At 46.6% G+C, this 12,308-nt stretch overlaps 1 protein-coding gene across 1 annotated transcript in view; it reads left to right on the top strand.

The window, feature by feature from the left end:
* Window positions 1-12,308, top strand: part of MTFR2 (mitochondrial fission regulator 2) — a 288,587-nt gene that overhangs the window by 245,589 nt on the left and 30,690 nt on the right. The window contains exons 7-8 of the mRNA XM_069606753.1: window positions 2,055-2,364; window positions 3,958-4,138. Of these exons, the coding sequence (XP_069462854.1) occupies window positions 2,055-2,364; window positions 3,958-4,138 (491 nt within the window). The remainder of the gene's footprint in view (window positions 1-2,054; window positions 2,365-3,957; window positions 4,139-12,308) is intronic.

Here is a 12,308-nt window from a genome sequence, read left to right as displayed (position 1 = left end):
TGAGGGTACATTTTCCCTCATTTCTTCCTCTGGGTAAGAGGGTTCATGGGAAGAGGTTACCTTCCTGTTCATAAAGGCTTGTTTCAGCCTGGAGAAGGCGTCCGAAACGGCAGCTGTGGCATCTGTAGGCTGGCTCGGGGGGGTCATAGAGCTTCTGCTCTTGCGAGCCGGTATACATCCCCCTTCCGTAAGGTGCTTCCTCTTTTGCGTTCTCTTCCTCCCAGGAGGGGAGGTCCCTCTTAAATGCTCTTCCATAGTTTCTAGGCGTTGTTGAATGGGAATGAGCATGTCTGTTACTGCTTTCCTAATACTGGTCTCCACAGAGGATCCCAGTACCTTTTGTAAGCTGTTAGCCATCGCCACCTCATCTATATAACAGTGATCTTCCTCCGTCTCAGACCAGGCCTGATCTGATTGAGGTGAGTACTGCGCTGCCATAATAAAGTTTAAAGCACCTTACTCACTTTTATTTTATTTTTTTTTTTTTTGTCTTGTCTTCTGGGCTTTTGAACGCCTTCTCTCACTGCCCAGTAAATCAGTTCAGCTTAGTGTTATAATCTTTTAGAGAATGCTGAACGGGAGAATTTTCTCTCCTCCTTTTTTTTTTTTTTTTTTTTTTTTAAATTTATGCAAATTATGTATTTAAATATATTTTCCAGCACTCGTGTGCGAATTCCTGTTGATCCGCGATGGAAGGAAGTATGTATTTGCTGTCGCCTGAGGAGAGATTCCGGCGCTCGAGTTCGCAGAGACCGTTATAACTTGAAGGTCATGCGCACTCGAGCGCCGGAATATAGAGGAAAGGACCAGGAAGAGCAGGAGCTCCCCTGGTGGTTAGTGGGCGGCACTGCGGGCTGTAGCAATGCCGCGCCGGTCTCCCCGTGCCCGAGGAGAGCACCGATGGGTCGGGGAAGCCGACGCGAGCCCGCTGAGAGGTCCGCCTGTGAAGCGGAAGAAAACAGCTGACGGAGTTAATGAGCGGCGCTGGGGGCTGTAGCAATGCCGCGCCAGCCTCCCCGTGCCGGAGGAGAGCACCGATGGGTCGGGGAAGCCGACGCGAGCCCGCCGAGAGGTCCGCTTGTGAAGCGGAAGAAAAACAGCTGACGGATTGTGTCAGCGCGAGCGCGAAGCGAGGCCTCGAATTACGCAGTCTCCGACGCCAGCAGAAGGCAGCTGGCGTCGGAGTCAACAACGAAGGCAATGACCAAAAGGAAATCAATTAGAGGCAAAGTACGCTCATAACAATAATTAAACATATATATATAACGATGTCAATTACTATGAAAAATGAAATAACGTGTCATAAGCAGAGGTAAACATGAAGGTACTTATCTCTTGCTGTGAGCAGCAACGAAAGAGGAAGTCGCATCATGTTTAGGACTGTTTATGAAGGGATCAGGACACCCATTGGAGGACTAAGTCACATGTTGATGTTTCTTTGGTGACACTAGGGAACTCTGGGAAATGGAGTTTGTTTCTTCAGAACTCCAAAAATACTACTGTTATATTATGTTTACTTCTTATATTATATATTTAGTGCACCCCTTTTTTTCTATGTTACTCATACGACACTTGGTGCACAAAAATATCTTGCTGCTGAGCCTTTCTTTAAATATTTAAATAAAGAAAGAGAAGCATAATGGGAGCCTCCGGTCTTGACATAGAATTCACATCAAACGCATCTGGAACCTTCAATAGTAGATTAAGTGTGCTCACAAATGCTTCTACGACAATTTGAAGCTAAGGGAATACTTGTAAAGTTACACTTTTATAAACTTGTTTGTCTTCCCCATACAGGAACACCCTTAATACACCTCTTAGTTTACCATGCACCACCTCTGAAAACCCATTTTTGCTAGTAGAAATCATTGTGTTAATCGCTTCCAAGTCCTTTTGTGAATTCGGAATAAGTAACTAATGAGTTTCTTGCTACCTTCTGCTGGTGGAAGCTAAACTTACCTGTGGAAACAGTTTTGTGCGTCTTCTGTGTACTTTAACATGTGTTTCAATTTTCAGACACTGATATCTTCCTTGTCATCATGGTGTTTGTCCAGGTTGTGCAGCTGTGAGTTTTATCAGCAGTCCCATGATTGCTCCTCCACGCCAAGGATTGACGTCCACACCTCTGTCTGCTCTGGTTCATCACCCTCCCATCCCTCCACCTCCACCGCCTCCGCTGCCACCAGCAAATCCAGACTTCAGCAATTCAGTGGTTAGTCTTATAAAGCGACGCCGTGCGGCTAATGGCAATCCTTCCACAACCGAGACAGTGAAGCAGACTGCAAAGGAGACTGCAGAGAGCATGCCTAGCATGATGGACGTGCTGAAGGACTTGAATAAGATACAATTGCGTGCTGTGGAAAGGTGAGGTGTTCTTCTATTTGGGGACATAGAGCTGTGGTGTTCCCTTTTCTTCCAAGTACAAAGAATGCAGGTTCTAAATTTCTTTTGGGAAGTAATCTACTATTGCAATGCACACAGCTAATGGGCATTCAAGAGAAGGCATGGATTGAGGCTATTCTTTTTGCAAACGTTTTGGGTATTGTTTGTAAAAGTGGCTGTACAGCAGCATCTGTAGATCACCTCTTTCTTTGACATAGTATTTGTTAATGCATACGCACTTGTTGACTTCTATTTTCCCCCAATGTTTAGCTCTTTGCTTACCATATGTCAAGATACTGGTGTCCTCCTTGTAGCTCACGCTTTTCTAAATTGCTGTCACGCCTACTTGATGACTGTGAGCGATGAAGGCAAGAGTATGACCCAGTGCCGAATCCTGATTCTAGAGCCCGGTGGGACACATTCCGAGTATGCATTCTGAGTCAATTTAAGAACTTGCTGCGCTGACTCTGTAAGTGCTTGACTAGGTTGGGATCCGTGTCTGTCCTTCGTTGTCTGTTCCTCTGGTTCCTTTCCACCCACGTTCACTGCCAGTGCTAGATTACTAACACTGTCTCGATTTTAGGCTTTTGTTGGAATGCCAAAACCAGTCTTGGCTATTGTGATGAATGTTGCCTAGTTGCAGGCTGTGCCCTTGAGAACATGGGAATGGCCTTTGAAGGGCATAGACATGGGTCTTCTCGCTCTCTCTAAGGTCAGGTGGGCTGGCAACACACGCCCTTATACTCCCATTACCAATTGGGGACCTCCATCCGGTCTCCATTTCCCTCTGCTTTATGGTTTTGTTCAGCTCAGCACTGCTTCCTGGCAGGACACTGCTGCATTCCTGCATGTTTTTCTTGCTGCGGCTGTTGTGGTCAGGTGTATAGTCCCTGTATCAAAACTGTTTCTCAACGGCTCCAGAAAGAAGTCTGGAGGGTACATTAGGCAGTCCCAGGTTAGATCCCTGGCACTCTGTTCAGTGGCGTCCATGCAAAGACTCTGGCAGCCTCCCTCACATAGCTCGTAAGCTAAGAGGAACTAATTATTGCTTTCACAAACCCCTGTTACTATCTACAATTCCTGCAAGGAAATGCAGCATAGTGGGAAAGCAATTTTTTCGTAAGCAAGCTCCTGGCTGATACTCTAATAATTAACTATGTATGTAATACTACACATTTCCATTAAGAGGATTGTACTCCATTCTTGCAGAAAGTCCAGCACTGCCCACTACATGGCGTCATACTCTTATTACAGACCCTTTAATGCCATACACGTTGACATAAGTCCCATTGACTTTTACTCGCTTGTCGTTTTTTTGTGCATGCTATTGGACTTTTTGCAACAGATTGTATCAGCTGGAATACTTGTGTTCGATGTTCTCCTTCGACTGATAACTTTACTGTTGCTTCTTATTGGGGTAGCACCAGTCGGAGAAGATGCTGCATGCATCGGGGATGAATCGCACTCCCTGGGGTTTTGTTTCTGCTATTCAAGTTTCATTTGGTTCGGAGATGCCTGTGTCATTTGTTGAGGGCGCTAGACCTTTTATTAATGCCAATGTATTCTCTCTCGCAGGTCACCGGGAGGTACTCCCGTTATGAAAAAAGGGAAAAAGCGGGATTCTCTTTCAGATCCAGCAGAGCTAATTGCATATGCCCTGAAGAAGAAATTTTCACATCGCAAAAATGATGACTCATTCGGCAAAGAAAATAAATCATTTGAGAGTTCACCGTTTTCGAGCCCAGATACTCCAGTGGTATGTTTTTATTTTTTTCCAAACGTGAAAAAAATCAAGGCACATATGTGAATTTGTGCCAGAGAAAGTGGATGCAATGGCTATACAAGCCACGAAATGTTTTTAGGGACGTTCACATGTAGGTGATTTGTGGAAGCTTTTTATATTTTTAAATGCAGCTTTATCTTCATACCATCCCTCAAAATAATTCAAAGTGGCTCTGTCACTATACATATTTTGAAGCATAATAGAAATTCCTATTTTTTTGTGTCTTTATATTTGAGCCTCGCTGGCACATCGTTGGCAGTTTACATTATGTACGTTTAACACATTCCCAGTTTTCAGAAAAGGCACTTGGGGCATCATTACCAGTTTACATTTTGATTAGCAGATTGACAGCTTCTTTTATACAGACAAATCTGGCAACTCTCTCACACTCCTTCTTTTGCATCCTCATAATCACCCTCTTGCCCCTGCTGCCTTGGTCTTGCTGATGCTGCCTTGGTGTTGCCCATGTTGCCTTTGTCTTGCCTCTCGCCTCCGCTCCCTTTCCCTCACCTCTCTACTCCCTTTCTTTCATGCCTCCATCTGCCCACACTCTTCCTTGCTTTTGCTCACCCTCGCCCCTTTCTCTCGCTCACCCACTCCCTTTCTCTCTGTCTCCCACGTGCCCTTGCCCTCCCTCGCTCTCCTGCTCGCCCCACTTTTTCGCTCAGTTTGCCCTCGCTTTCTCGCTCACCCTTGCTCTCTTCACCCTTGCCCTCGCTTTCTCGCTCACCCCTGCTTACTCACCCTAGTTCTCTCCTCAACTGCAGAAGAAGCCTTGCAGAAACATTCTATACAGTTTGTAGAGAAGTTATTTTGGATGGCTGAAAACCAGACTATTCGTGTAGCAAGTTAAGAAAATTGAAGATTCTCTAGACCAACGTTATGTTAAAGGAACCCTTCTCTATGACACCGGCTATGTGGGTGCTATTGTTGGGGCCCTATTTCTAAAGACCATAATCTGGAAAGTGTCCCTCACCATCAAAATCTCATATTTTGGTGGGTTTCATTTTAAGATTGTTTACTGACATCCAATGTCTATAGTGATCAGACAGGCAGAAAAGTTGAGTCAGTGGGTTTTCTAAGATTAGAGTTTAAAAATCAGTGATGTATTGTCTGCATAGTTCATTAACTTCATCTTCAATTATTGAATCAAGCAGCTTCTCGTTTTGGCATCCTTCCGGATCCTGTTCTGAAGCCCTGTGTTTACACTAGAGCCGCTGGTTAAATAAAGTAAAGGGTCACACTGTGCTTCCTCGTTGCTACTGTAAAGCTCTCCACTTTGTGGATCACCTGAAGGGGGTCCTCTAGTGTCACTGACTTAAATTTCCTATAACAGCCATCTACATGTCTAGTTGCGCCCCACGATCGCGAGATCCACTGTGGCTAGGCTTGAAACCATCTCTGCAGTACAGCTTCTTACCTTTTCACAGTGAGCGCAACCTGCCTACAAACGTTGTCCAATTAAAAATCTATACACACACGACTTAAATATCTTAAACTAATACTGGGTAATTTGACTTAGTTGGTAAAATGTATTGCATACCTCCTTTAGGTAGGGGTTTCACATTTCTATGGACACTGTTAGGATTTTTATTTATATATATATATATATATATATATATATATATATATATATATATATATATATGATTTTTATTGGAGACCAACATGTGCAGAAAACAAAAAACAATGCATCGCAGTTGCGAAAACAGTGCAATAGATTGGTCTAATTTTTCAATTTTATTCCCCCTGCACCAACTCCCCCACCCCCGCACATAACAAAAACTTCAAGAAAAACAGCAAGCATTAGGCACAAGGCAAGTGCACATTTTATGGGTGGTTCACGGCTTTCAATAGCGTTGCCGCTGATTGGGTAGCTGCTTTGGGTGGCGTATGGTTTGGCCCACATGACTGGGGCTATTGTTTGCATTCAGAGCATATAGGGCGCTAGTTTATACTGTTCCCAATACTAAAGGGAAGCCACATTATATCTACGTGCGAGTGTGTTTCCATTAAAGTTGCTGTGAGGCTTTCCATGTCATAAATCTCTTTGGCCTTGCCCAGCCATTCCTTTTTTGGCAGAAACGGGTTGCACTTGCATCATATGGTTAGACACACCCGTGCTGCTAGGAGCAGGTTTCTGGGCAAGTGCGGCAGGACTCAGTATTGATCTTCAATCAGCTCAACCCCAAACACCAAGAGTGAGGTCACTGTCCTGAGCGTGATCTGCAGGTCGCAGGTTCGAATCCCGGCAAGGCCAACTCAGCCTTTCATCCTTCCGAGGTCGATAAATGAGTACCAATTTTGGTTGGGTGATATTGTATGTAAATATGTGCTCTGTACATCAATTTGGATTGGTGTGCGGAGCTGGTAGCTGACCCCATTCTATTAAGGCGCAATAGAGTTTTGCAATCAAACCCTTGGAGCCCATCTGTGTGTAGAGAACGCTTTCAAAGGGAGTAAGTCGTCTCTAAGGCTGTTTGTTGTATGTCTGTGAGGTTGCCCATTAGCTGCAAGTATAACCGTGGTTGGATCGTTTGGCCTTGTTGGCCAACCTCCAATTCCTCCTTGGTCAAGAAGACCCCGTCCCTCCACATTTGCCCCATCCTCCCCAAACTCTTTCATATTGCGGTTGAAAGCGAATTGGGTCTGCTGTGAGATCTGACTGGAGGCGCCCAGATGCAGTTTAGGGGAGAGGGACATGTGGTAAAATTTCTGGTTTCTTTCTCCAAAGGGCCCACAACACAACATGAATTTGGTTTTCACGCACTCTTCGGGCTGAGATTTCTGGGGGACCCAAAGACATCCTCCCTATGTGACTGGTGAGAAGTACCCATTCTCTAGGTGAACCCGTTGCTCGTCTTCCGCTTCCCCTAAGTGGTCCAGTAGCACACGGAATTGTGCTGCCCTATAGTATTCGTAGAGGTCCGGGTACACCATGCCTGCCTTATTTTTGAAAAGAATCATAGTTTTGAAAGCAATTCGGGACTTCTTCCCCCTCCCACAAAAATGTCAAAAGAGAGAGCTTAGCTTCTGTGTAGAAGGAGTCTGGGAGTAATACCGGCAGAGACTGGAACAAGAAGAGCAGCTGCGGCAGCACATTCATTTCAATTGTTGTGAACCGTCTCGCCCATGAGAGTTTCAGTTTTGATAATTTTTGGATGTCCCTTTTGGCTGCTGTCCAAAGAGGGGCATAGTTTGCCTGATATAGATCGCTTAGCTGTTTCATGACGGTTACCCCCTAGATATCGCATGTGGTTGTGATTTTCTTTCAGACCCCAGATTTTCAAATGGTCGTCTAAGTGGAGTCCGCCGGAATCCAGCATAAGGATCACCGTTTTACTTAGATTAATACGAAAACCTGAGTGGGTCCCATATGCCTCTTCTGCAGTTAGGAGTGCAGGGATGGACAGGGACGGGTGCGTCAGATAAACTAAAACCTAAAACATCATCAGCAAAGCGTGCTAGCTGATATTCCTTTCCAAATGTCATGATCCTAGTGATTGATGCATCTTCCTGTATGGTTAGGGCCAAAGGCTCCATCACGAGCACAAAAATCAGGGGAGATAAAGGGCAGCCCTGCCTGGTCCCCCGACTCAAGGCAAAAGGGGAGGATGCCACGCCATTGACCACGAACCTTTGCTTGCGATATAGAGCATGTGATCCCATAATCCAACGTGCCCCTAGTTTCACCTTCCTCAGGACTTGCAGCATAAACGGCCACTCCACCCTATCGAAAGCCTTTTCCGCGTCTACTAAGAATATGGTGGGGCCTGAGCCCTGAGGGTCAATTGACGCTATCAGGTCTAAAGTTTTGTGGATGTTGTCCGACCTCTGTCTCCCTCTAACATTCCCGACTTGGTCATTATGTATGAGCTTCGGCAGCACTCCGCTCAGCCTGTTAGCGAGTATGCTGGCGTAGATTTTGGCATTCACGTTTAACAGGGAGATTGGGCTTTAGGAACCACACTCAATCCTTCCTCTCTGTTCCTTCTTTGGGGAGAAAAATAATTCGAGCTTACGTAAAGGATACTGGGGCCTGTCCCGTTTCCATGATTTCATTGAAAAGTAGGGACAGAAAGGGTGCCAGAGCGCTGCTGAAAGTCTTATAAAAAGCTGGGGGTGAAACGGTCTTGCCCTGGTGCTGATCCTGTCTTCAACCCTGCAAAAGCCGCACTCACTTCCTCAATTACTATTGGTGCGCTCAATTTATCTGTATCTGGGCTTTGCAGTGGTTTAAACGTTGATGCGTCTAAGAATGTATCTATGCTCTGTTGGGTGGATGCACAGTCAGAGGTGTACAATTGTTCATAAAACTGGGCAAAGTGTGCCGTAATTTCCATGGGTTTGCTCAGCGTAGCCCCGCTCTAGGTTTTTGATTTTATATAGCGCTCTCTCTGCCCTCTTAGTCTGGCTGTTAATCATGTGAGCTTCATCACCTCTTTCATAAAATGTTTGCTTGACTTGTCGGAGGTGTGTTAACGCTTTTCCGCTCCACACTTCTTTCAGCTCTCGTCTAAGCTCCTTTGTCTGCCAGTATCTTACCAGGGTCACCCCTTCCACCTGACAGGTCAGCTTCTTTGTTTCTTATTTCCCACTTTAGCTTTGTCTCCCGCAGGAGTCTAGTTCTTTTCATGAATGTCCCCTGCACTATCAGAGGCCCCCTCGTCGTTGCATTTGCTGCATCCCACACTATGGCTCGAGGAGGGTCCCCCATGTTAGTTTTGCTTAAAGAATTCTCTAATTTCTACATCCAGTGATTCCCTAAAGCCCTGGTCCTTCAATAGCGTGTCGTTGCAAATCCATCTTTTGTCTGTCCCCATGCTCGGGCCTAAGTCGAGATTTATAGTACTCATGTCATGGTCTGACCAGCCCACTAGCTCAATGGCCTCCCTCTCGATATGTTCAAGTGCTGCCTCGAGAAATATGTAGTCTATGCGAGTAAGTGTTTGGTGCAGGGGAGAATAGAATGTGTAGGCCTTTGTCTGCGGGTGATAGGATCTCCACGTATCTACCAGGAAATGTTCCTGCATAAGGAGTTGGAAAGACCTCTTTCCCTGTGGCGGCTCGGCCCCTGCCCTGTATGAAACCCAGTCCAGCGCCAGGTCCATCATCATGTTAAAGTCCCCCGTTTGCCCCCAGATCAGACCCCTGGTTCTCCATTTTTCCTTCCAGGAAAGCAAAGAGTTCTTTACTGAATGCGAGTTGTTGGCTGTTGGGCGCATATGCTGAGCATAATGTAAGAGCGCTGAATGGATTGGTGCTGTTAATGACAAGATACCTCTCGTCTGGGTTTCTGTGGGTTTGTGTGATTTGCAACCCCAATGATGCCCGATATAAAATGCCCACGCCTCCCTTTTTAACAGGTCCAGATGCCCAAATAACTCCTCCCAATTGCCTTCCCTTTAGGGAACCCTCCTCCGCACTGCGTAACCTGGTTTCCTGCACAAAGAGAACATCTAGGTTGGATGGTTGAATGCCCTTATCAGCATTTGACCTGTTCTGAGTTAAGGCCCTTTACATTTAGTGACCCGAATCACACAGAGTTAATCGCCATACCCCTTATTTGTACATAATCTCAAAACAATCTGTGTTATGAGCCCCGGTGTTTGCGTCCTCTTGTACGAGATCGCTGTGACTTGGTGCACGTGGTGCCTATTACAGTGCACTGCCCATGTGCATACACTGCAAGGAAACTTGAAATCAGCTGATACCTGCTGAAGCTCACCAGAGTTTGACCCTCCCGCCTCCCCCCATAAGAACTCCCTCTCCTTATTCCCCCTTCCCCCAAACCTAAAAAGAGAAGGGAAACTGTGTGCCCTTGAGACTGCCAACGCCCTAGAAATAAATATAGGGCCACACTACGGGTGACTCCCCAAAACTCAAAACTTTCATCAGCAATAGACTTGCATTTAAACGACGCTGACATTCAATAAACAATGCTTTAACAATTCCGCTCGATAACGTAGGATAGGAGAGCAGTGAAAAGTCTGGTTTTCATTTTCTGTCCGGGGTCACTGGACCTGCCATTCCAGATTGATTAATTATGCATGGCAAGGTCTTCATCTCTTTCCTTGCGCAGCGAGGTGGACCCTTCATGTACGTTCATGTGCCCCCAACATGTCATGGGGTGTTGAACCTCTTAAACCTCCTTGTACCCTTGGCTCACCCTCTCTTGGGGCAAAGGCCCATGGGTTTCCTGAGTGGTTCAGAGGATGACGGGAGGTCCTCCTTCTCCGCTCCTCCTGCTCCCGCAGTTAGGCCTTCTAGAACGCTATTTGCTTCTTCTGCGGAAACAACCCTGTATTCCTTGTTTCCATGTTCAAAGGAGAGCGCAAAGGGAAAGCCCCACCTGTAGCGACTATTTTGTTCTCGTAGCCACATGGTTAGCGGGTGGCAATCTCTTCTTTTGGTAAGGGTGGATGCCGACAGGTCCTGGAAAATTCGTACATGTGAGCCCTCGAAATCAATGTGGTCTTGTTCTCTTGCCCGTTGCACTATGTCAACCTTGTGCCTGTATTGGTGGCATTTGGCTACGACTGACCTTGGACCGTTCGGTAGGCCTCCTGCCCGATGCACTCTCTCAAACTCCAGGTCTGGCGTTGTGGGGGGGAGGGGAAAGGAGAATTGACCAAGGCTTTCACTTGCCTCTCCAGGCTCGATGGGGTTTCATTCGGCATTTCCTTGAGGCCTTGTATACGTATATTGGATCTCCTCTCCCTGTTCTCGAGGTCATCCACCTTGACCGGCAGGTCTGCATTCCTTTGCTCCAGATTTTTGATAATTTAATTTCCCTGATCCATTAACAATTTTCCATTTGAGAGAGAAGGGCGTTGTTGGAGATCCCAGGGGTAGATAGAGGGGAGTGCGTCAGCACTGTGCGTTTTTATTTTTTGAAGAGGCACGTTACATTTTATTTCATTTATTGAATGAAAATTACAGGGAAAACCATACATTTTTGGCACAAAAAAGGCTTACAAAACATTTGAACATTGATTTACAGAACGGAGGACCAGTGTTCTTAACAATCCCTGTGGATAGTAGACCAGACGATTCAGGGGAGGTAGAAACAAGAACCGTAGAGCATGATAGAGGAACGGGATAGTGGAGAAAGTGCTACGTTTTAGGATTAAGGGGTGAGGGTAAGTGCTGTGGGGTTGCAGGGAGATGTGGTGGCGTTGAATGCTATGCAAGACGCTCTTCACAAATGAGGAGAGCTAGGAGGTTGGATTTAAATGGAGATGGAGTAGGAGTAGTCCAGGTGGAGCAAGAGCATTCCAGAGTAGGGAAGCGAGGAGAGGAAGAGAGCGGAAACGAGAGGGCGCTGTGATGAATCAGTATTGATTCCTCCCAGAAACCTGGCCTGTGACCCTTCTCATGTGGGCAGGGAAAGGCAGACACTACCTGATCCTGGTGCTGTACTGCGGGAGGATAACATGGGGGGGTGGCGGAAAAACAGGCCAGGAAGACTGGGAACCCCATCTCCCCCACCCCCCCTGTTGAACTTTCCCCGTAATCCCACACTTTTAATGGTTGTTTGCCAAACAGAAGAAGTCAGAAAGTCTAACTTTGTTGTTGAGGACTACAAGTCCCATGATCCCATAAGTACTGGGACGAGGAAGAGGGCTGAAGAGTCATGCCGTAGTAGTAGTCAGGAAATGAAGCCTGATAACACACACCTGAGGGAAACTGAGAGGCTTAAAAGGCCCCCTCGGGTGCAGGCAATTGGAAGGAGCTGGAACTGTGGCTGGAATGTATGCAGTAGTAGCAGAGGCAGAAGCAAGAAGGCATAATGTTGGCAATCCAGGCAGAAGTGGGAGAACCAAAGGGATGCTGGAACTCTGATGCCACAGATTTCACCTGCTTGTCCTGTGAGGGGCCTTTTCCCCCAAACTCTGGGGTGTAGAGGCTGCTCAGCGGAAGGCATGCAGGAAGGCTGCTTTTCCCCTTGTCAGCCTAATTGCAGAGATTGTGCAGCAGGAAGCGTGTTGCAGGCAGTGGGCGAGGAGCTGTTGTGAAGCTGTGGGTCTCGGTCAGAGAGGGGCTCCTTAATTGAGTGGCTGGGCCAGAGACCCCTTCAGTGAGAAAGGTTGTGGGTCCCAAGAGAAGCCAGACGTCATAGAAGTTGTGCAACACGTGGAAA

The sequence above is a fragment of the Ambystoma mexicanum genome, chromosome 4p (genome assembly GCF_040938575.1).
Source record: "Ambystoma mexicanum isolate Mex_15411 chromosome 4p, UKY_AmexF1_1, whole genome shotgun sequence".
In the NCBI taxonomy this organism is placed as follows: Eukaryota; Metazoa; Chordata; class Amphibia; order Caudata; family Ambystomatidae; genus Ambystoma; species Ambystoma mexicanum.
This window is presented reverse-complemented; position numbering and strand designations above follow the sequence as displayed.